The 22,639-nt window shown below is 38.1% G+C and overlaps 1 protein-coding gene across 4 annotated transcripts in view; it reads right to left on the reverse strand.

Moving 5' to 3' along the window:
• COL4A4 (collagen type IV alpha 4 chain) overlaps positions 1 to 22,639 on the reverse strand; it is a 71,059-nt gene that overhangs the window by 22,275 nt on the left and 26,145 nt on the right. For 3 of the 4 annotated variants that reach the window (XM_061365192.1, XM_061365193.1, XM_061365194.1), the window contains 22 exons: positions 22,315 to 22,383; positions 22,052 to 22,087; positions 21,222 to 21,284; positions 20,705 to 20,740; positions 20,489 to 20,530; positions 18,942 to 19,022; positions 17,631 to 17,684; positions 16,663 to 16,722; positions 16,014 to 16,058; positions 14,778 to 14,831; positions 10,872 to 10,941; positions 9,355 to 9,459; positions 8,593 to 8,757; positions 7,942 to 8,034; positions 7,449 to 7,612; positions 6,183 to 6,255; positions 4,820 to 4,926; positions 4,189 to 4,372; positions 3,345 to 3,413; positions 2,141 to 2,245; positions 1,378 to 1,596; positions 325 to 486 (listed from right to left, as the gene is read on the reverse strand). In XM_061365192.1, the coding sequence (XP_061221176.1) occupies positions 325 to 486; positions 1,378 to 1,596; positions 2,141 to 2,245; positions 3,345 to 3,413; positions 4,189 to 4,372; positions 4,820 to 4,926; positions 6,183 to 6,255; positions 7,449 to 7,612; positions 7,942 to 8,034; positions 8,593 to 8,757; positions 9,355 to 9,459; positions 10,872 to 10,941; positions 14,778 to 14,831; positions 16,014 to 16,058; positions 16,663 to 16,722; positions 17,631 to 17,684; positions 18,942 to 19,022; positions 20,489 to 20,530; positions 20,705 to 20,740; positions 21,222 to 21,284; positions 22,052 to 22,087; positions 22,315 to 22,383 (2,056 nt within the window). The remainder of the gene's footprint in view (positions 1 to 324; positions 487 to 1,377; positions 1,597 to 2,140; positions 2,246 to 3,344; positions 3,414 to 4,188; positions 4,373 to 4,819; positions 4,927 to 6,182; positions 6,256 to 7,448; positions 7,613 to 7,941; positions 8,035 to 8,592; positions 8,758 to 9,354; positions 9,460 to 10,871; positions 10,942 to 14,777; positions 14,832 to 16,013; positions 16,059 to 16,662; positions 16,723 to 17,630; positions 17,685 to 18,941; positions 19,023 to 20,488; positions 20,531 to 20,704; positions 20,741 to 21,221; positions 21,285 to 22,051; positions 22,088 to 22,314; positions 22,384 to 22,639) is intronic. The other variant, XM_061365195.1, reaches the window with a different exon arrangement.

Here is a 22,639-nt window from a genome sequence, read left to right on the forward strand (position 1 = left end):
TACAGAAATGACATGAGCTCAGTTAAGTTACTCAGGACAACAGAAAAGTGGTAACTTCCATTTGTTACTTAACAGTGAACACACTGTGATTTGGCCAGTTAAGGAACAGTGCAAAAAGGGAAGTGAAGTTGGGAAATGTCTGATATAAACATGGTACATTCCCTGAGTTTAAACAAATGTGTAAAACATTAATGTACACCCCCACTAATGAGCAGCCCCCACGGACATATTTGTCATGCCAGCCACAAAAATCATGTAATTAAATCTGCTAGAAAAGGTGTGCAGAGCTTATAGCAGTGAGGCAACCTTATGGATGTTGTGTACCTTGAGGTCCTGGCAGGCCCATGACACCTACGAGTCCTGGTGGCCCTGGTAAGCCTGTGTCACATGGTGGACCAGGGAACCCTGGACAGCCTGGTGCTCCTATATCACCTTCTGGTCCTCTAAAACCCTTGGCACCTGGAAATCCTGGGATACCAGGCTGTCCTGGAAACAAAAAACATTGTAAAGTATTTACTTCCACTACCACCCATCACAATTCCCAATTGTTATTTTTAAACTTACAGGTTCAGTTATTACAATCTTACTTATCCTCTATTTTTGCACAGCTTGTGAAAATTGATGCTCTTCTGCAATTTAGAATTGGCCACTGCGGAGAGCTTCTTTCTTTAAGCTAAATAAAAATTCAAATCTCATCCATAGGTGAGGATGACTTTGTGGATCAATAAGCAAGTTTCTGATGTGTAGGTGCATAATGGAAGGAGCTCACTAGCCTGCATGAGCTACACAAGCACTGGGGTCAGTTCTATAGGTATTTGCTGCACAGAAGAGGGTTTGTGTCTGCTTAGGGCTGGGGAAAAGGAAGACCTATAAAAGGAATCAACAATATCTGCTATGAAGAGGGAAGTGCACTGTGGAGACACCTGTACCAAGACCAGTGTAGTGCACAAGATATTGAGGTTTACATTGAATAACTCCAGGCAAAGAAATTAATCTCTCTCTCCCTGAGTGTTCAACCACCTTTTGCCAGTCTGTTCAGATTTAAGTAAACAGTCTGATGCAGGGATTGTCTGTGTGGTGTAGCAGGAGGCCCTAAGCACAGATGGCTGCCAGGCAGCAAGTAACAGTAGCAAGAACAGGAAGCTGCAGTGTTACTCCACAGACTGGGTAAAAGCACCTTCCCTTTCCTGCAGTGCAGATCTCCTTAATGGCTGATCAACCTTAACTGTAAAAATGTAAATGAAAAATAGCGCATACCGTTCACAGTCACCATTATGGATCCAGGTAAAAGAGTAAGTTTTATCTGAATCAGGACCAACTTTGCACAGATTTTCCTCTTTGAACACATGGAAATGCTTTATAAAAACTGGCTCATACCTTGAGGCCCAGGAATGCCTGGATCACCCCTTGCTCCTTGTGCACCAGGGGGTCCTGGCAGTCCCCTGTTGCCTGGGATTCCTGGAGGACCATATGTGGTATCACCTGTCACACCTTTCTGACCATCTATGCCACGAGGACCTGCAGGGCCATTTTTACCATCAACTGTAGACCCTCTTTCACCTTCATCACCAGGATCACCAACTTTGCCTCGAAAGCCTGTTGATACAATTTTTAAATTCAAATAACGCATAATTCAGTTTTGTTTGTAGTTTGTTTGCTTGCTTGTTTGTTTCCCAAAATACTGTGGAATATTATAATTTAACCAGAATTATGACTTTGCACAAAAAAAAAAACATACATTAAGTTTCAGGTTTCTCATTTACAGCTAATGACACATGAGGGTTGAAGGAGGTAATTATTCTTATGGGAAGTGGCAGTGGTTTCCTTTGGGGCAGCACCTATCTTGTGTGCTCTCACTCTTGTTCAGTTCAACCCCTTTGTTAAAATTATACTACTTGTTTTCAGTTTTCTGAGAATAGTTCCTCTCTGGACACTGAAATTTAAGTTATTGCAGCACCTGCAATGCTGCAGGAAGGAAAGGGAAGCTGGTAAAGATTTCTTTTCCATTAGCTTTCATGAAATGCTCTTCCCTGATCTTTTCTACTATGTTAGCTCCCTTACTCTACTATGTTACCTACCATAGCATTTATGCGTTAGAGCTTGTCCAGCAGTCTCCTGGATTGAGAAAAGCACAATTTACCTTCTGGCCCAGGGATTCCTGCTCCTGGCCTGCCTCGATGGCCTTTTTGCCCATCTAAGCCATTTGGTCCAGGATGACCGGGGAGTCCTTTTAAACCCTTTGGTCCTGGAAACAGAAAGAAAATATGTAAAAACTGACAGAGCTCTAAAATGTGTGACCTAAGGAAAAAAATATTGCATTTTATCCCATGCAAATTCATGTACTTTGAAGACAAGTGGATTTCATCTGCTTCTAATATTTTGGGCAAGAGCGGTCACACAAGTCACAAGCAAATGCATGTTTGCTGTTTTTCTAAATGGACTTGTCTCCTAATCTATAAACCTCAGCCTGCAAGTCACCAGAGTAAATTAGAGAAAAACATGTCTCCTATAACATTTTAATGTTACAGGACATCAACAATATTAACCTATTGACATGAATGACAGTGTCACTGAGTGAATGGCAGATGTCAACTCAAATTCTTATATTCTTCTGTGCTACATGCTGCTTCTGGAATGGTGCAGATGAGCTCAATATGCTAATCCCTGCTCTTTCATGTCTGTATAAATTTTGGCTACCACCCACAATACTGATGTCAAGGAACTGTGTAATACCATACTAAGCATCTTGAAAATCCAGTATCAGACTCCATTTATTCTGATGAGGATTTTCTGGGGTATTTCAAATGTTTTGGAGGTGATCACAAGCGACATTTTGCCAGTTCCTGGACGAGTTCTTTGAATTTAAATTAAGCTGAACAAATTGAAGTACTGGTAGTAAGTATTCAGATTTCAGGGCTCAATTGCAACTTGCCATAAGCAGCAGAGTTTTAGAAATTACAGACTTGCAGCATATCTTTGCCTTGCACGCTTTTTCTTCCCCTGATGTCCAGATGTACATATTCTAGGTCTTACCTGACTCGGCCATCTGCGTATTTTACCAACTGTCCCATGCATTTTAGTTGAGGCAGGACAGAGTTTCAAGTGACCGTCATTTAATCATTTCTATGGAGGAAGCCTGAACACCTTTTGATCATGCAAGCTGAAGCCATCTGGCCCTTGTGTCTATTAGATGAGTATATTCCTGTGTATTTGCAGTTTTACATTTTGAGATATATATCTGTTGAAAAACTAGAACAGTGTATCTTTCTAGGATAGTTTCTTTTTAAATTAGCAACTAAAAGCTCTAATTTAGTTAAACCCCAAAATCCTATCTGTAAACATACCTTGAACGCCTTTAAAACCTGGGGGACCTGGATTTCCAGGGTAAGGTATTGTAATGCAGACAGTCTCACCTGAAGCAAGAGGGAGAAAGAAAGTAACATATTTGGTTTTAGAATAAATGGAGACTGAACTGTAATAGTTCTGTGGAAGTAACCAGCTAGATGTGCAAAGGCAAAGAGAAGGGACTTTTATGCACATTGCTATTTGCACGTTACTTAAGGTTTGAGGGAGGCTCTTAAAATATATTTTTTACACTTATTTTGTATAGAATAATAGTAATGATTCAAATACAGCTGTGTTCTGTTAAGATGAAGATTTTTTTTTTTACTTGTTGCAGAAATTTGTCTTCACGATAAACTCTGTTGCAAGAAAGAAATAATATTTTCATCTCAATTCTATGTATGTTTCTGGTTCATTTGTATTGCTATCAGTATAGATTTCTTTTTATTTCTAATTTTGGTAGGGATTTAAAAAATACAAAACCAAACAGACCAAGCCCGAAGTGTCAGCTGTATTTTCCTGCTCCTTCAGCAAAAAAGCATTGCCTTGCAAATCCTTACACTCAGGAATACTCTTTACTCCAGAAAATAATTCCTCTGACAGTATGCGCTCCGAGTGGCACTTTGCAGATTTAAGGCCTCTAGCAATTCATATTCTCGCCAGTGTCTGTTGCTAAACGCTGACAATATTGTACCTTTCAGTGGCCGTATTTCACATGACCACTGAGCTTGCCAAAATTGATTTTCACTATAAATGAGTAACACTGTATAGAATACATATGAAACTGTAATGGATGCTAGCAAACGTGTTTTGTTATTTTGTTCTTAATATAAATATTCAAATTACCTTTCTGGCCCTTTGGACCAGGTGGCCCAATATTACCAGTATCACCAAAGTCTCCACGGCTGCCTCTGACTCCTGGAGGGCCAGGAAACCCCAAACCAGGCAATCCCATTTGTCCTTTTACCCCAGGAAGGCCTGGGACCCCAGGGAATCCTTTATCACCTGGCACTGGTACTCCAGAATCACCCTTAAAGAAAAAAATTGTTGATAAGAAATAACAAAAAACTAATTTCTTTCCTCTTTTTGATTATCAAAAGCCATGTTAGACAATTGTCTAGAGAAACCAGTCTTCCACAATTAAGTGACATGGATGATAGTAGCAGTTTTAAATATTCAGAGGCAATAGGAACAAAAGGTAGAGTTTTGTGGGTTTTTAGGTCTTCCCGATCCCATGATATTGGCACAGAATACGCAAAAATTACATTCAGGAGTACCAAAATAAACAGTAATACTTCCAAGGAAGTTTTCAGCTGATAAAAACTATGAATTTTGGTCTAGGCTAACATATAACGATAAAAATAATTAATGTGTTAGGAATTTGGACTAAAATGGTACTTTTCATTAAGTAGCTGGCCTTTTCATAAGATAATATGTTAACTGAAAAAAAAAAATAATCTGAGAAAGGCAAACGTACCTCAGCTCCTTTTTCCCCAGGCAATCCTAGTTCCCCATCTCGGCCATCATTACCTCTTTCACCTGGAAATCCTGGAACCCCAGCAGGACCTCTTTCACCCTTTGTTCCTTAAAATGATTAAAAAAAACCCGAGAAAAAATGGTATAATAATTGTAGTAAGTTTAGCTGGGAGGGGGAGAGGTAATTTTGCTCAGGTAAGTGAGTAACCGTAATCACACCAGTATGATAATTTCCAGTTCTCAGGAAGGCAGTATATAGTTGGACACTTTGTGGAACAACAGGTCTGTCTGTAAAGATTTGTTTACAGACACCAAAAGAATGCGGCTTTTGTTCATGCTATATACGGAGTGAAAATATTTTATTTGTATGGCCCAGTTTTGTTCTTAATTTCACTGAAATTAAGGTATAGCGATGCCATATGATGCAGAATATTTGAATCGATATTCCCACAAGGGTTGTTCTGGTTTTTAATTTTATTTACACCTATATTTCTCTTGCACCGATATTTATGAAAATGTAATTTTTGCATAAAGGACAATAACAATATTCTAACCCAAAGATTCATTTTGCTGTGTCAAGAAATGCTTTGCAAATAAAGAGCAAATGTTTTGCCCTGCTCCAACATCTGTAAACAAACACAGGCATCCAGAGCTAAGCTAACTTTTCACAAACAATAAGATGGACAATCTTTTGTCTGAATAATTAGTTTAGCATTTCTAACTAAGCTTTGCCATCGGAGTGTTGTACTTTGTTGTTCTCTGTTTCTTTTGCTTTTGCAAATCATAACCATAACTGTGGAGAGGTTTTGATCTGTTTAATTGTAAGAATTTCAGTTGTGCAACTGGTGGCCTATTGTTTCTCTTCAGTGCCTGGTCAAGGGCAATTTCTGAATAGCCATTGAGAATTTGAGTTTTTCCCAAGGAGGATGTTGGTGGTTTTAGTTGAGATAACAGTTAGGCTTACTGTCATATGGCACTTCAAGAGGTGGCTGCTGTACAGTATTTCTTTTGCTTTCACAATAACTGTATTCTGCTTAGTCTTTGCTATACAAACCTCTGAAAAACCCTGATTATCAGTCATGTGACATGTAAAGTCATTTGTTATCATTAATAACAAGCTGTTAAAACTGTTTTAGAGCTCAGACATACAGTAAAAAGCACATAATACTCTGTTGATTTTGTGTTTAGCAGGAAGAAAATGAACAAGATGGTACCAAGAAAGCAGTTTAGATATACATAACCTCTAGGCTTCAGTAACTTACTAAACTAATGACTTTATTAGAGTAGATGAATACGATTGTCCCACACTATTGCTCAGGCAGTGTATAGGAAACAAAAATGCTAATGATTAAACATGTTTTTACCTTTTATTCTAACTCTTCCTGGATCACCTTTCTCTCCTTTTTCACCATGTTGTCCAGCAGAACCAGGTGGCCCCTTATAATTGACAAAAAACGTAAAATTGCCAGTTATCTCCAGCAAGGAATCAATGCAGGGATGGAGAGGAAAATTTGAGCTCTATCTCTTGTTCGTGCATTATTTGCCCATAACCAGACCAAATACAATAGGATGCCGAAAAGAAATGCTTATCTCTTTTGACACCTGTAAAGAGGTGTGTAATGGCCTCTGGCCTTTTCATCCTGACTCTACCAAATGTGCAACTATAAGAAACTGTAATGCTAGACTAATGGTGTCCATGGCCATATACAGCTGTGGCTTTAAATGCAAGCATATAAAGTTACAAATGGTTCATAAACTCTTCCCACTGCAGACCTTATCGCACAATCCACTGAGGCTATATAGAAGATAATCTCTGGAGCATGGTGGCTGCCAGATGAGGCTGTCCTCCCAGAAGTAAGCAGGTAAGTGTTGCTCTTTTGCTAAGAGAAAGCCTGCAGAGCTGCCAGTAAATTTCTTAGCAGAATCTATGACTTGACAAGTTTAGAGGGGAAAAGAAGTTCTTTTCTAGACGTTTATGATGATTTGTGCTCTGAGTTCTCCAAGCAGAGTGCTATTTACCTATCATAATTGTAGATGCTCTGCCTCACAAAATAAACATACCAAATAAACTAAGCTTTTCCATTAATTGTCTAAAAAAGGGAGCTAAAAAATGATTTGGAATGCTTGAAAAAAGGTTCCTTTTTCTTCAGGCTCTGTACACCCCCCAGTGGATATTGACATAAAATCCATCTTGACCTGCTGGCATCATGCAATTTTTTTGCCTTGAGTAGGTTTTGCTGGAAATGCTTTCCTTTGAAATAACTGAAAAACCATCTTCATTGGAGCAATCTGTGCATCTTCTGTGTTTTTAAGAAAAACAATGGGTATTCAAAACTAAAAGAGAAACAAGTCAAAATAAAACAAGATGCCCATTCACCAGCTTTCCTAAGCCTCCTCACCACCCCACAAATGCAGCATGGGATTCTGTCCCTCAGTGTAAACCTCTGCTCACTGCTGCAAGGGAAATCAGATAGAACTAATGCATCTTTCAGCATGCCTATAATAAATAAAAATAGATAAAACTTTCAGATAGTTTTCCAGGGCAGTTTCTCCTCCACTCTGCTTAAATGCCTTCTGTGTAAGTGGTAACTTGATGTTACTCATTTACTGAAGCTCACAAAACTACTCACAGGGAGTCCTGGTGACCCCATTGCACCAGATAAGCCTGGGTCACCCTTTTCTCCATCTCTTCCAGGGTATCCCATATGTCCTTTCCTTCCTTGAGTACCTGGAAGTCCTTGCATTCCACGTGGACCAGGAGGACCAGCACTACATGAGCAGAGGCCTTGATTTCCTACATGAAAATATCAAAATTACACTGAAACAGTTGCAAAATTAATGCACAAAAAATAATACTGACCTTTTATTTTGTGTGAGTAGCACACAGACCACTGTTTTCTCATTATGGTCTTCAAAGGAATGAAGCATATCACTCTTTTTTTACAGTGCCGAACAGCTGCTGCGCTGACGTGACTCTACTGACTTAGACGCCCCAGTGCCAACAGGCCGTTTAATTCTACACTTTGATGGGCCTTATCCTCCAAGTTAACATAAACTTCTTGCAAATTCAGGTCTGATACACCTGGCAAAGTTCTCAAATTGTTGCTGTCCAGGCATACTTACCCTTTTCTCCTTTTTCCCCTTTTCTTCCTGGAAGGCCCATCTGACCTTTTATTCCAGGTTCTCCAGGGATCCCTCTGTCAGTACAGATCACACCTTTGAAAAAATAAATTGTAAAGCTAGTATAAATCAGGTTGACTGTTTCCACAGCTTAGGCCATGTGTTCTCCACTTCCTTATCCTGTTATCCTCACGTGAAAAGGTAGAGGATCTTATGAAATGCTTTACAAATCACTGCTTATAGATCATACTGTAAGAGTCAGTCTGGCTAGAACTGATGTTAATGTCCTGTTTTTTCATCGCCACTAGTTCTTCCCTTTTCTACTTCAGAACTTTGTGACTCCTGTTTCTTTACTAAAGGATGCTGATTTTGGGTTTCCTGCACAGTTTGCTGTGATTTTAACTTCAGGTGATATATTTTTAGGGATTTATTATGTGTATGTTACTTTGTGGGTTTGAATCATGCACAAAACTTTGAAAATCTTGAAATCTCACTGATCAAAAACTAACAGGGAAAACATTTTTATATCACATGTTAAGTTTGATGTGTCTGTCAAAATTTCACTTCTATGTTTTTTTGTGGGACCAACAAAATCAATGAGTCCATTAATATGCAGAACAATATTCTTCCCATACAAATTGCTGTTGAACATACTGGGTGGTCCAGGTAAGCCTTGTCTTCCTGGCTGTCCTGGTAGGCCTGGTGGTCCAGGAAACCCAGACCTTCCTGGGATTGATTCACCTGTTCCAGGAGAACCAGGGTCACCTTGAAAACCTTGAGGTCCTGCTGCTCCACTCACTCCTGGCAGGCCAGGCAGACCTATAAAAAAATTCTGTTATATGGCCTACACAGGTTCATGTTAACTATTACCACAAGATACTAAGGAAGACATGATAGGCTGTTCAGAACTGTCATGAAGAATAGTTTCTATATATTTAAAAAAAAAAAAAAAACAACGCACAAATGTAAATCTTTAGGTTTTTTTCCCAGGAAAAAAGGCTCCTGCTTTACACCTTCAAATGCTTTTTCTTCTATCATCTCTTTTCCAGACTACCTCCTTATACAGAGCAAAGTCATTGTCATCACCTTCCTTTGTATCTTTTTGAGATGGAGAATAGAATTTCTTAGCACAGCAGTCCAGATAAAGACATGCCATGGATTTGCAGTTCATGGCAGCATCCTGCTTTATCTTCTTTTCCTTTTTTAGTAATTCCTCATGTTCTGTTTGGAATATTTTGTTTCCTTTTTGGCCACTAAATGGCGAGCTAAAATTTTTCTTGAACTCTGCAGAGCTCAAATCCTTACTGCTGGTGATTTACATCAAGCAAGAACAAAGAACAGTTTCTTCTTAGCTGCTTTTAGTTGCTTTCTCTACTACTGGTATATCATTCACATTTTATCCTCTACTTCTCTTACTTGTTCCATCATCTCCTGGTCTTCCCAGCAGGCCTGCAGGTCCAGCTGGTCCAACTGGCCCTGTCTCACCAGCAGGACCCGGAACTCCAGGATCTCCTTGTGGACCTACATGGAATTATAAAAACATGTGAACTGAACATCTTATGCAGTTGTCAGCTAAAATCTAAATAAAACTGCAAACAAGATTATAACTTGGGAACCACACAAAAGTAAAGTACAGTAACTTTCGTCTTTATGGAGTATTTTAAAATGTGTAACAACTAAATTTTAAGCTGGGAGGATTTGGTTATTTTTCTGCGGATTCCTGCCCATTTTGTTGGCATGGTTTTAACTCTTCATCACTCTGCAGTAGCGTCTTTGTGCTACGTATTTCAGAATGCCAAGAGAAGTATTTTCACAAAACAACTACATACAGCATTTGAAGTAAAAGTGCATCTCATGTTCTGCAGTACACACAGAGAGGTCATTTCAGGATCATCCCAGTTGAAATCACCCAGATTTTAAAAAGTGTGTTTTCAAAATTGATATAGGGAATACATTTAAAAATTTTAATTACATCTTGACAAACAAAACCCTAATCAGGTATAAAGAGCTCCATTAACTTGGAAAAACAAAATACTGGTAGCAGTTCTGTTCTCAAACAATTGTGCTAAAGGCCTCCTTTTCTGAAGAATGTGTCCACTCACACACAACACACACAATTAATTAAATGTTACTTGAAATATTAAGCATGGGGTTTGTTTCATGGGCTGGAAACCCACAGAAACTGATGGAAAATGAATTGATTTTTGGATGAGGCCTTTATATAATGGGGAAGTTCTGCTGAACTGAGGTTGTGTTCACAATCAGTATTTGCTTCACTAGCAAGATAATTTATGATAAGGTCTCTGTTAAAATGTTTTTACAGTACAGGTTCTCAAAGTGCTCCCTTTTAGGCAGCAGGCTTGGCTGTTTCCCACTGCCTACTGCTACAAAATCAGAACTTCCAAACACCTTTGCACCAATTAGGTTAAAAAGGTGGGAATAAAGGGAGCTGGGACATAAAAACCCAACATGAGATTTAGGTAGGAAGGTAATAAGACTGACACATTATTCGGTTGAGAGTACTAGTTCCAGGATTTTACCCCTCCTAAACAACAGAAAGTTGAACTGCAGTTTAAAATGTGTGACTTGGCAGTTCGGAAATTGGAATTCTAAACTACAATGGGAATGCCAGTTTTTCATACTTTTTATAGCTTCTTCTTAAATATGATTAGATCTGATAACTGGGGATAGTCCTGAAGACTTAGCTGTGACTGTATGCATAAAGATCTTTCAGCAAGCGTTTAATCTGAAACTTGTACGCTTAACATAGTTCCAGTAAGATCAGTGAGAAACAGACATAGAATATGACCACTAGGAAGATAACATTTTAGGATCTTGTTCCCTGAATCCCCAGTGATCACTTTCAAACACTTTAGCAAAATAGGTCCTAGTCATTTTCTATCTCAGAAAGGCTAATTAAAACTAACTACAACCTTTTATAGGAAGCAGCGGAGTTTCAACAGTTCCAGGAGGACCTGGGGGGCCTTTTTCTCCTGGATCCCCCTGTAAGAGTCCAACAATGAGTTTTACTGGTAGATATAAATATGTAATATGCTAACATGTAGCAGTAATGGTGGAGCATGTGATATGTATCACCTGGGAACTCAATTTTGACATTTTATAGCATTTAAAACCAGGCAAAATGATTTTAAATAGTTGTTATCTTTCAAGATACCAGTGGCTAACCAGTAATATCGCATATATCTGATTCTTCAGAACTTGACTGCTGTGTTTGATTTTATTCATTTATTGTAAAGATGAATCTATTACAGTAAATCAGTATCCATATTATTGAGATGTTACAATTTAACAACCAGGCTGTAATTATTTGCCTTAAAATTCTATACGACGATTTGGAAATTATTTCTATGATGACAGATAAGCATTAAGATAAGAGGTTTTACAGTCTGACAGATATTACTGATGGTAAGAGACACTTAAAGCTCTTAGAAGTTTAACATGCCTGCATCAGGAAACATAAAAGTGCATACAAATGGCAGGGAAAATCACTTCTGCTTGGAGGATTTCTAAATTAGCTTGGATTTTGATATTTAGAATTTCAAGTGAAGTGGACTTTAAGGAATTCTTTTATGTGGCAAATTGTATTAGACTTTTTGCTTTGTAGATTAGGAATCAACCCTGCTCTCTGCAGCAAATGGGAACTGAAAAAACAATGTGAATGTGGGAACTGCGTAGTGAGGTTGCATTCCTGGGACTGGTGTTCAGGGCCTTTTAGGACACAGACAAACACAGACAAGGAGAATTGGGGCTGCAAAACTTATCAGTTTTACTGATATTAATTATTAAACATTGTATTTGCTCTGTAAATTTCTATAGCTTTATGTAATGTAAATGGTGAAGAACATTTTGCACTGCCTGTAAAGACCATTCATTATTTTAATGAGACTCATTCCATTAGGAGCAGACACAGTCTCAGGGTGATTTCAGCAGGATTCTTACCCTCCCTTGTATTTTATTTGAAGAAAGCATTTTGTTTTTTATTATTTATCACAGAACAGTTGAGGTTAGAAGGCACCTCTGGAGGTCATCTTGTCTAACCCCCACCTCCTCAAGCAAGACCACCTACAGCTGGTTGCCTAGGACTATGTCCAGACAGCTTTAGAATATATATAAGGATGGAGATCAGTGCTGAACAGAGGGCAAGTATCACCTCCCCTTGCCTGCTGGCAATACTTTTGCTAGTACAGCCCAGGATACCATTAGCTGCCTTTGCAGCAAGGACATGTTGCTGCTCATGTTCAAGATCAACTCAGTGTGGCCAACGTCCTCCAGACTTACGGATCAAAAGGTATGCCAGCAATTCCTTGAAGTCCATTCTTCGCTCTAAGCAGCAGTTAATTTTTTTAAAGATGAGTCTACTTAAATGCAACTGGTTTTGCCCTGATTCTTTTTCTCTTAAATATTAATGCATCTTAGATTCTTTTTGAACACATTTGTTTCAGAAAATCTACGTGAGGATGGGCTATTCTCAGGAGGGTTTTAAATTATATACTTGTTCCTCCAGTTTATGTGATTTTTAGCAGATCATAAGCAACACCTGGTGAGGCCAGATGAACAGTTGATGCAGTCTAGGTAGATCTGCACTTTTCAGGAACAATTAGATTTATCCCATTGTTTCCAAAGCAAACCTACAACATCTGTGCAATCAGATCTGATGTACCTGTATGATTTAACCTGATTCTTTTAAAGTCGTGTCTATATTTGATTCATTTCCTTTTGCTCCATGCATTAGCAATTGTAATTTCATCTTTCTGAATCATTACTGCAGGCATTCAAACTTTTCCCTTGTATAATATATATATTAATTATTTTTTTGTTTACTGTTTTTAGTGCTACTAGATGGGTACTCAGTGTGTGGACTAATCAACAGAGACTGAAGATTACATTGTTCTGTCTATGAAATGTCTTGCTCAAGTTTGCTATAGATCCCTCCAACTAAAACAATATGCACATCAGGGTGAGTATTTTTTAACAACAAAACACAAGGTTTGATTGTACTTTTGGGGAGTAACGGACTATAATGATTTTTGTATTTGAACAAGACACGAAATGTTTCCAATTAGTACCTGAATGATCCCACATTGTTGTGAAACTGATAATGGGAGAAAAATGAACATCCATGGGCAATTTCTGCCCCCCATCCTCCCTGGTTCTGACTTTGAAACAAGTATACTTGTGACTAAAACAAATGTTTTTATTGAACTTTTAGTTATTTACTCCATGTGCTTGTCATTACTTATTACTCCACGTGCCTGTCATTTATCATTTGTAAACCTGGTTCTTTAAAACTTGTTCATTGCTTTTTATTTGTCTTCTTTCAGCTGTGTCTTTAACAATATACTACTTAGGGCAAGCCTGCACTAGCCACAGGTTACTTCCTTTTGTCATCACAGACTATGAAGTGTGTTTCAATTTTAACCTTCAATTTATAACAGAGCTTGCTCATATCTCAAGTGTCATTTCTTTCATTTCACAGGTGTAAGTAATTGTGCTTTAAGAAAATTTACTATTTCATACACAGCTCTCCATAAAGACTATTTCAGAGGGAAATAAACACTTCTTGACTTTTGTATTTCAGAATATTTAGAGCCAAGTTCATTAGTGTCACAATTTCTGCAGTGGTGGTTTTGTCCTCTGTACTGTGGTAATAACTTTCACGATGAGCTTTTTCAACTTTGCTGTCTCTACTGATGATCCTGTCACCCACCTTCCTCACTGCAGCATTTCACTTCTCCTCTTGCTTATATACTGCTGACCACTTGGACCCTATCCCAGTGATTCCCTAGACCTTCCCCCTGGCTAGACTCACTGCTTCTTTGCTCATTCTAGAGTAGGATCCAAAACTGGTTATTTTCAGTCGGAATGTGCTTTAGCATTGTAGATCCCATAGTAAATACAATAGTTCCCATCATTCAAGTTTTAGTTGTTAGTCAGAATTACAATATGCTCCAGTAGTCAGAATTACAGTATGATCATCAGTTCTGTATCCTGCAGAAGAGGACTGCATAAACTTATATCCTGAAATGTCACTAGACTGGCACCTGGGTCTTCTGAAATTGTATTAAGCATCTCTTCTGCACTTTTCAGATAAATATTTTCCTCTTTCACTGCTTAGATCCTCAGTTATGACACACTCCTAATCTCTAATGGAAAGCATCATGAACTGTAAAATAAAAAGCGGCTAGTGTCATCTAAGTGAGTGAAAGTAGGAAATGTTTAAACAAAGGAGGTGTTGAAGGAGTCCAATTCTCATTCTGGTAAGCATCTTGGAAAAACTAAAACTGTTTATGTGAACAGGTTGAACATACACAAATAGATTAAGTCTTGCAAGCAAACAAATGTTAATCAAATTCTGCCACCTCATTAGGTGCCAACTGTCATACTAGTTGATATATCAAAGTTCATAGGATTGTACTGTTATCTAAATAGCAGTTTCCTTTGACTACCATATCTCTGGGGAATGCAGCTCAACCATGGGTAATTTGCAGAGTGCTACAATTTATGGATTAGATAGCTATACTGGTATAGTTAAAGGAAGCTATTAGCAATTGGGATTAACCAATTCCTATGGTACACAAAATCGAATTCCCACTCTCATATGCACCAAGCAGGAATGTTTACTTACATTATTTACTACCTCAGTGTTGAGTAATATGACTATCATGAAAACAGTAAATCTTAAATTTAATTATTACTGCATGGAAAGAAATGGTCTGATAAGCAGGCGCATTTGGGAGAAGTCATTAGCACTTATACAGTGGAGTGTGTGTGCACACGTGCATGTGCGTGCTTGTGTTGGGTTTTTGGGTTTTTTTCACCTGTATGCCTGGGTAGCCAGGTTGTCCAGGAAACCCAGCAAATCCTGTTTCCCCCTGGAAAGGACCACATAAATATCATTTGAGTAATCTGTGAAGATATATAATTAATTGAACAAAACCCTGTAAGGCAATCATATACTACTGGCATCTTATAATAGCATCCGCACTTTGTTTCAGAAAATGTATTTGCACCAGAGATGGTATGTTTTATAGATTCTTTTCTAGTAAAAAAACAAAACTGAAAAACAACCAACCCCCTCTTCCCCTCTCCACCCCATGCCCCCCCCAAAAAAAAACCCCCCAAAACCCCCAAAACAACCACCAAACAAACAACAAAAACCCCACAACATGTATTGGTTATTTAGACAACGGTCAGTGGATTCAGTGTAGCTGGGGTACAGAAGTAGCTGGAATACATACCAGCAGATTCTTATAGACTCCTTAATACAGCTGGAATAGTTTTGCTATCTGCTGAACAACCCTCTTACACTATTATTGCATGAAAAGCAGCGCACATCAGCTCCTCTCCTTTTACAATCCACTAATATACTCATCGACCGAGTATTCAAACTCTCTAAGTAGACAGTTGTTAAAAAAAGAAGGAAAAAGAACCCCAAACAAAACCAAAGTAAAAATAATTTTGCAGATAAAAGTCACCTGGAACACAAGTCTAGATGCAAATATCTGTACATTAACTTGATTTATGAATAGCATGATCACTACCTTAACTAGATTTGAAAATGAGCTGGGGAGAGGAGCTAGGAAAAAGGGCAAGATGAAGATCTATGTACCCACGCCTATTGTTCTTTATTCCAGTAAGATGTTTTAAGATGCTAACTTAAAATTCAGCAGACTTAACAGCAAACCTGGAATTTTTTGAGCCATAAAAATGAAAACATGCATATAACACAAAATTACACAAACAGTGTCGCCACGGCAAACAAAGTTAACATGCTGCATATTATATCATGCTGTATGCATGTCCCAGTGGCTTTTCCTCCTGCTTCCAACTTCAGATCCCATTAGCCAATTTCAGCCAAATTTCAGAGAGTAGCAGTAATTCAAAGACAAAGAGTTCATACAAATTCAGTGATCACAGGTAGCAGGAGAGAAAGGAAGGAATGCAGTGTGGGCTGTCAGTTATGCAGAAATTCCAAATCTGCACAAATCTACAAAAAAAACAAATCTCACTGATCCTACTACTTAGGGAGATGCTTATACTTCATGGGTTCTTACCTTCATTCCGGGAGAACCTGCAGGTCCATAAGAACCAGGATCACCCTGATAAAAGCAAGCAGAAAGCAAGCTAAAACAGTAAAAGCTTATTCAGAATTACACCTACTCAGAATTGCTGAGCAATCAGTGTTCCTTAGAAAATCATTACTTGGGATATTTTTCCAAAAGCTTTGCAAAGTTTTTGCAAATACTTTATGAGAGGTGAGTATGAATTTGAACTATAGACCAAAATAAAACAGACAGATCTTCACCTAATTTATCATATTGCACCCAGTGCAGCACTAGACATATTGTTCCATGTGAGCAGTGTTATACAAATCAAGCACAAGCTGCTGTATAAAACTGACATCAACACTTATGGAATACATTAAAATTACTGTGTTCGTACAATAAGCAGAGAAGCTTAGTGCAGTTCTAAATATTTAGAGGATAACCTCAGTGATTTACTTTCTTTCCAAGAACAGAAAGTCTGTATGACCTTATGTTTAAGTATGGGACAGTGTGAGTCCCAAGGCAGGACTCCTAAATATTCTATAAAGAAAGTATGACAAATTAGTTTAAAAATTTTTTAAAATTAAAAAATTTCCAAATATATTATGAACCCAATTATAGTGAATTTTTGAAGTAATTTATTCCACAACTTCCTTACCTGCAATCCAGGGAATCCAGGAATGCCTTTTTCACCCTTTTCTCCTCTCCCAAGTATACCCTGAAGCATTCAAAATACTTTGTTTCAACAAGATGTTTGGTGAAGTTTGTCAGAAATTTTAGTCTTTATGTATGCTAAGTCATATATGTACTAGCTTAATGGATCTTGTTGCACTTGCTAGGAACAGTCACTGGGGCTTACTTCACAAAGCACCTCTATCAGGCCTACGAGCAAAGCCCTGGGCATCTTTTGGGATGCATCAATTTCTAAGCTCCTGCTTATAACTAAAAAGTATGATATTATCTACATGGACAGCTAGTAATGGACCATGCATATAAGGTCCATTTTTTCCAAAGTAAATCTGATATAAAAAGATTGGTTTTGTCTGTTTTTCCAGTGCTAAGTAGCAGTGGTCATTTTATGATGGAAGATAAATTTCTGAAAATGTTCTAAACTTAGAACTCAGAATGTGATGTTCAGGCTTCCAATTTCTTCTGCCTACAAGGCTAAATATTTTTTTAACATAAATTAGATTTCATTCTTTAGTCGCAAATTATCTTCTGTTTTTCTGAGACCTGATAGTTTCGTGCCTGTGCACTTCCATAATCTGAAGTGAAAGTCCTTCCTTAACATACTTAGGGAAACATACATCATGCTCCACTAAGAACACACAGATCTTCTCTATTTTTCTTGATAAAAAGTAATCTGCACTTCTATCTTCTTCACAGTCCCAGTCTGTTATGTGTCAATAGCCCAGCTGGAAACACCACTGACCTTTTGCTACCAGGCAACATTCAGTAGGTACCTTCAAAACAGACTCAAAGGTTCTTTGAAATTTTTTTGCTTTCACACTGATTTAGGTGGTGATTAAATTTCACAGTGCAAATGCTATTATTTCTTCCATCACCTTGAGCTTTAAAAGGACTTTGCCAGCACCATGAGAAAAATAAAAAAATCACATTACTTACTTTTGGTCCACGTGGTCCTCTGTGTCCTGTTACCCCACGTAGTCCTTTTTGGCCCTATGTATACAAGGAGATTTTTGTGTATATTAATTTTCAGGACATTCCTATGTACTGTCTAACTTACTTAAAGTCCTATTCTGAATTATAAATGTTACAAAGTATTTTCTTAAGCACCGGGCATCTTCCTCTAGGTGTACTAGACATAAGAACATAAAGAATAATTATGTACTGATCTTCATTTCTGTTAACTCTATCAAACCAGAATAATGATTGCGGAGAGAGATAGATGTATCTTTTCATTTGCAAGGACCTTTGGGGGGGCTTTGTTCCTACAAGCATATATGACAGTAGTTCTGTTTTGTTTGTTACTCTATTTAGTTTGATGCAAGTATTCACATTCATAAATCTACATGTTTGTGCACTGCCCGAATCTGAATGGGATGCATAGTTGGCTACATAGCCATGATCACATCATGTGTTGCACAGCAGCATATATCACACTTGGCAGTAATATGGAGAGTTTGCATAAATTATTTTGGTCCTTTTCCTCATCCTCATACATCTGTACATAGCAATAATTTGCATAGTCTAAGCCTAAAATTGAGTATCTTAAATTTGTCAGTTCCCTGAGTTGAAGCTGTAGGGGTTGGAAATGCCAAATTCACCTTAAAATTTGTGTATTCGAGCAAATCAGACTTGAGGACAAAGAGACTTCAATATAGGGCTCCATAATGCAGTTTTTATAAGTCCTGTTCTTTTAAAAGGAACATTATAATGTTTTAAGGTACACAATTGTGGCTACAGTAGGCATGATATTGAAGTACTACAGTAAATAACAGAAACGTGCATTAGACAACAAAATCACAATTAATTTTCAGATTAAAAAAGCAGCCTAGAAGAGTTAGAGTTGATAGTTCAAAACATCACACGGGAGAAATTTCAAAGAGAATAATTGCCAAAGATCTGCAAAATATGTGTTAGTGAAGGGCCACAGAAGAGATTCAATAGTAGAGTAACTAATTTTACCTGAGATGCCTCAAATATGATTTGCTAATGACAAAAAGTGAAGGAAACCAGTGCAAGGGCAGTGTAGCTCCTTTCTGCATCAAGACAGTCTTCCCTAAGGGACATGAGCTGAAGTACACATGGGCTCTCCTTTCTGAAAGCCTGTAGGAAGGGTGCTGAACAACAGGATTGATTTCTGCTGAAGCTGATGGCTTCTTACAGAAAGATTTGTATTATGCAATCCTTGCAAAAATGACATCACAGGATTGTACTTGCCAAGTTGAGCACAGTTAAATATGAAAACAACACCTTTTCTCCTTTGAAGAGCTGAGCTCCAGGAGGTCCAACCAACAGTGGTGACCCAGGTGGCCCAGGAAGTCCAATGTCACCCTGTGGAAGTCAAAGGAACAGCAGAGAGACATTTTCCTCCATATGTTTCAATGGGACTCAGCATGTCTTCCTAATGTACTACAGCATTACATGTCAGTATTCATTGAACAAGTTCTTGTACTAATAACTGTAGATAAAAGGTTTGTATTGCCATTTGTAAGGCTTTTTACTGTCTTCCCACACAAGCAAGTTTGACAATCCTAATCCCCTCCTATTCTCTTCAACCATTAAAGTAACATTATGGCTAAAGAGATAGATGAGAACTCTGTACTCATGGCCTGAGTCTGCTGTGGAGATAGTCACAGGATTGGCAAATCTCTTGTGTGCACACAGTCTCCATGTTTCCAAGTGAAGCCGTTCAGCACAAGGCTTTGTGAATGTAAAGATGAAATTAGTGATTTGCTATGGGAGGCGTGCATGTTAGAAACTTGCATAAATTCCATGTTGTCACTGGACAAATTCATAGAAGAAAAATCAAATATTCCTCATTAGTTCTGTAAGTCCTGAGTACACTAATAGGCAGAAACTGGGAAAGGAACTATTACTATGTGCATTACTATGTGCTTCTTTTCTTAACCCTTTCCTTAGTATCTGTTGCTGGACATAGCAAGAGATGAAATTCAGTGATTGCTCTAGTACAGCCGCTGTTACTGGAGGGTACTGTTGTGTTCTGATTATTTAGGCAGTGCCTGTACAGAAGGTAATTGCTATATAAATGCTAACTAACATATTGATTGTTGCTTTTCAAAACCTCCAGAAGACCCTTGATTGATGCAGCTTACTGAAGAAATCACTTCTGCACGGAATTAATTGATTCAATAACTTACTTTACTTCTCCTTCCATTCTAACAGAATCATAGAATAGTTAGGGTTGGAAAGGACCTTAAGATCATCTAGTTCCAACCCCCTCCCATGGGCAGGGATACCTCACACTAAACCATGTCACCCAAAGCTTCGTCCAACCTGGTCTTGAACACTGCCAGGGATGGAGCATTCACAACCTTCCTGGGCAATTTTTCAATAATTCGGATTTTTTTTTTTAAAAGCAGGGTAGATGCAACTTCTCTATTACATGGTTAATAATAATTTCTGAGGTAATATAGACATAAAAACTTTCTGCAGAAGAATCTCTATTCACTATCCTCTGGAATGAATTAAAACGAGGAAAAATCACAACTTCCAGAATTAGGTAATAAAACAAAAAAAAGTTATTTGTTACTCAAAACACTTCCTGTCCATTATTTTTGTCTAGAAAACATTGTTTCAAAATTGGCCTTAGCATGAAGTAGCCATTGATCTCTTAATAGAACACTCAAAACCTGTGCTCTTTAAGGTCATAATGCAGACATTAAATGATTAGTGGGAGCACACAGGTGCACATGAATGGGTTCCAGGAAACCCAGCAAGGCTCTATTATACTTCTAATTCTACAGCAATACTATATTTAATAATATTTCTTTTCTTACCTGCTCCCCCTTTTGTCCATCCACTCCAATACCAGGATTTCCCTAATTGACCAAAAAAGCACACAGGTTGAAGATAACCAGAAAATGCTGACATTAGAATTTAATCAAATAACTCATTTGAAAAACTTAGTAACGAACAACCATAAGGGACATTTCAAATATTTGTATAAATTAATCTATTAATTTACTAACAACGTCAGGAAAATCATGGCCTACCTGTTCACCTGGGAAACCAGGGTAACCCGGAATACCCTTTAAAAGAGAATGAAACCAAGCAAGTTAGTATGTCTGATTTAGACAGCTTTGCTCTGAAAATGGCACACTCTTGCCAGCAGCACCTAGAGGCAGAACTTCCTCTTAGGATGAGGAAATCTCAATTTACTTCACCTGCTCACTGCTTTTAGGAGGGTTGAACTCTGGCTTCCCATTTTTCACTTCCTGACTCCCACAAGGTGGCCTTGGGGAAAGGGGATAAGGAGAAAGCAGTAGCAGCATTCCTCCATGACCACAGACTGCCAGATGAAATGTGTCCACCCAGGCATGGGAAGGAAAAATATATACTCCAACTCCTGAACTTCCAAACTCATAAGGTAAGGCAAAAATCTATTTTTTTATCAACTACCTCATAAATTATTTCTAGGCTTTGATTCACATTAAGGCAAGTTCTAAAATTGGTAATCAGAATTTATGCTTGTCCTAAAAATGCAAGGCTATATAACAGTGGTGATCTTACAGGCAAGCCTAGTTGGCCTGGGTATCCAGACGGGCCCGGTGTACCTCTTGATCCTATAGGTCCCTGCAAAAGACGGCAAAAAGTCTGTTTGTGAAAATACCAAGAGCTTACCCTTTTCTCCGCAAAACTAGTCCCTCCAAAATGCCTGTATCACCTAGACTCAGTCTACTAGCCATTGCATTCCACCCATGGTCTGAAGCTTATAGTCTGTCACTGCCTTCTTATACCTCACTGTCACTAGAGCTCAGCACCAGTTTCTGGATTGCACTGTACAGATACTGGACAATGCACAGTTATATGTTATCAATTGATTGAAAGAATACTTTTAGAGTTAACTGTGCTACAGTATGGGGACTCGATACAGTTCATTAGTGAATAATTTTTTAGTGAGCATAGGAAGAGGAACCCAAAGTCATAAACAGTGTTAGTCAGCAACAAAATTAAACTCTCTATTCTTACATGTTTTTATGGCCAAAAATATGGTAGTGTATGCTACGTGTTCTTGGGAGATCCTCCAGATACTGTTGAAGAAGGTGTCACCTCTCTATACATTCTGAATGTAATGGAGAAAATATTTTGCAAACTGTGAGCACCAGAGCAACAACTGTTCAATGCAGATGGTTGTTGTCTGTTTCTACTGCTTTTAAGTCAGTGTGAACTGGTCACGGGGGCAGACTACAGGGCCTCCATGTTTGTTAGACTTTATTCAGGAATTTTGCTATATAAGGCAGGAAGGGAGAAATCCCAATATTTTGTTATTGTACTAAGAAGGAAAATTTTAAAGATCTTCAATACAAGAAACATTTATAGAACCCACTGACTGTACTTACGGGCATGCCAGGGGGTCCGGGATCACCTCTATCTCCCTGTAACAGCAATCATTTTGCAAATGAATCATTAGAAGCCTTTTGTGGGTATTTTCTAACTTTTTATAGCTATTAAGGTAACAAGCTATCTGTTCCAGTTGTACATTTGCTTTTAATCTTTCTTTTTTGCACAAAGCTTTATTAAAGCATGAGGAGTAATGGAAAAATTACATTTCCCACAAGTGCTTTCCTACAGTATATTATTTTTTTCACGATCACATACTTACTGGAGGTCCTTTTCCAAAATGTGAAACATACACTGAATTTCCTTTTTCTCCTTTTTGCCCCAGATTTCCCTTTAAAGAAAAAAAAAGTCTTTTAAAACATGATCCACACTTACTGATATGATACATTTCTATGGAGACTGAATGATAATTTCTTAAGTTATATTTTCTGGTGTCCCTACACCACTAGGTAATCCACTAGTCATGCATGACCCTTTTGCAGTTCTTTCACCTCACAAGACCCTTAAAGTAAAACTGCCTTCTTTACAGCTGACTAAACCAGCTTCTCACAGCTTCTCGACTCCTACTCTTGTTAGATTTTCTTCAG

Source organism: Neopsephotus bourkii, unplaced genomic scaffold, assembly GCF_033783945.1.
Source record: "Neopsephotus bourkii isolate Nb327-2 ecotype Australia unplaced genomic scaffold, CSIRO-AGI_Nbou_v1 NB_1279, whole genome shotgun sequence".
NCBI classification, from domain to species: Eukaryota; Metazoa; Chordata; class Aves; order Psittaciformes; family Psittacidae; genus Neopsephotus; species Neopsephotus bourkii.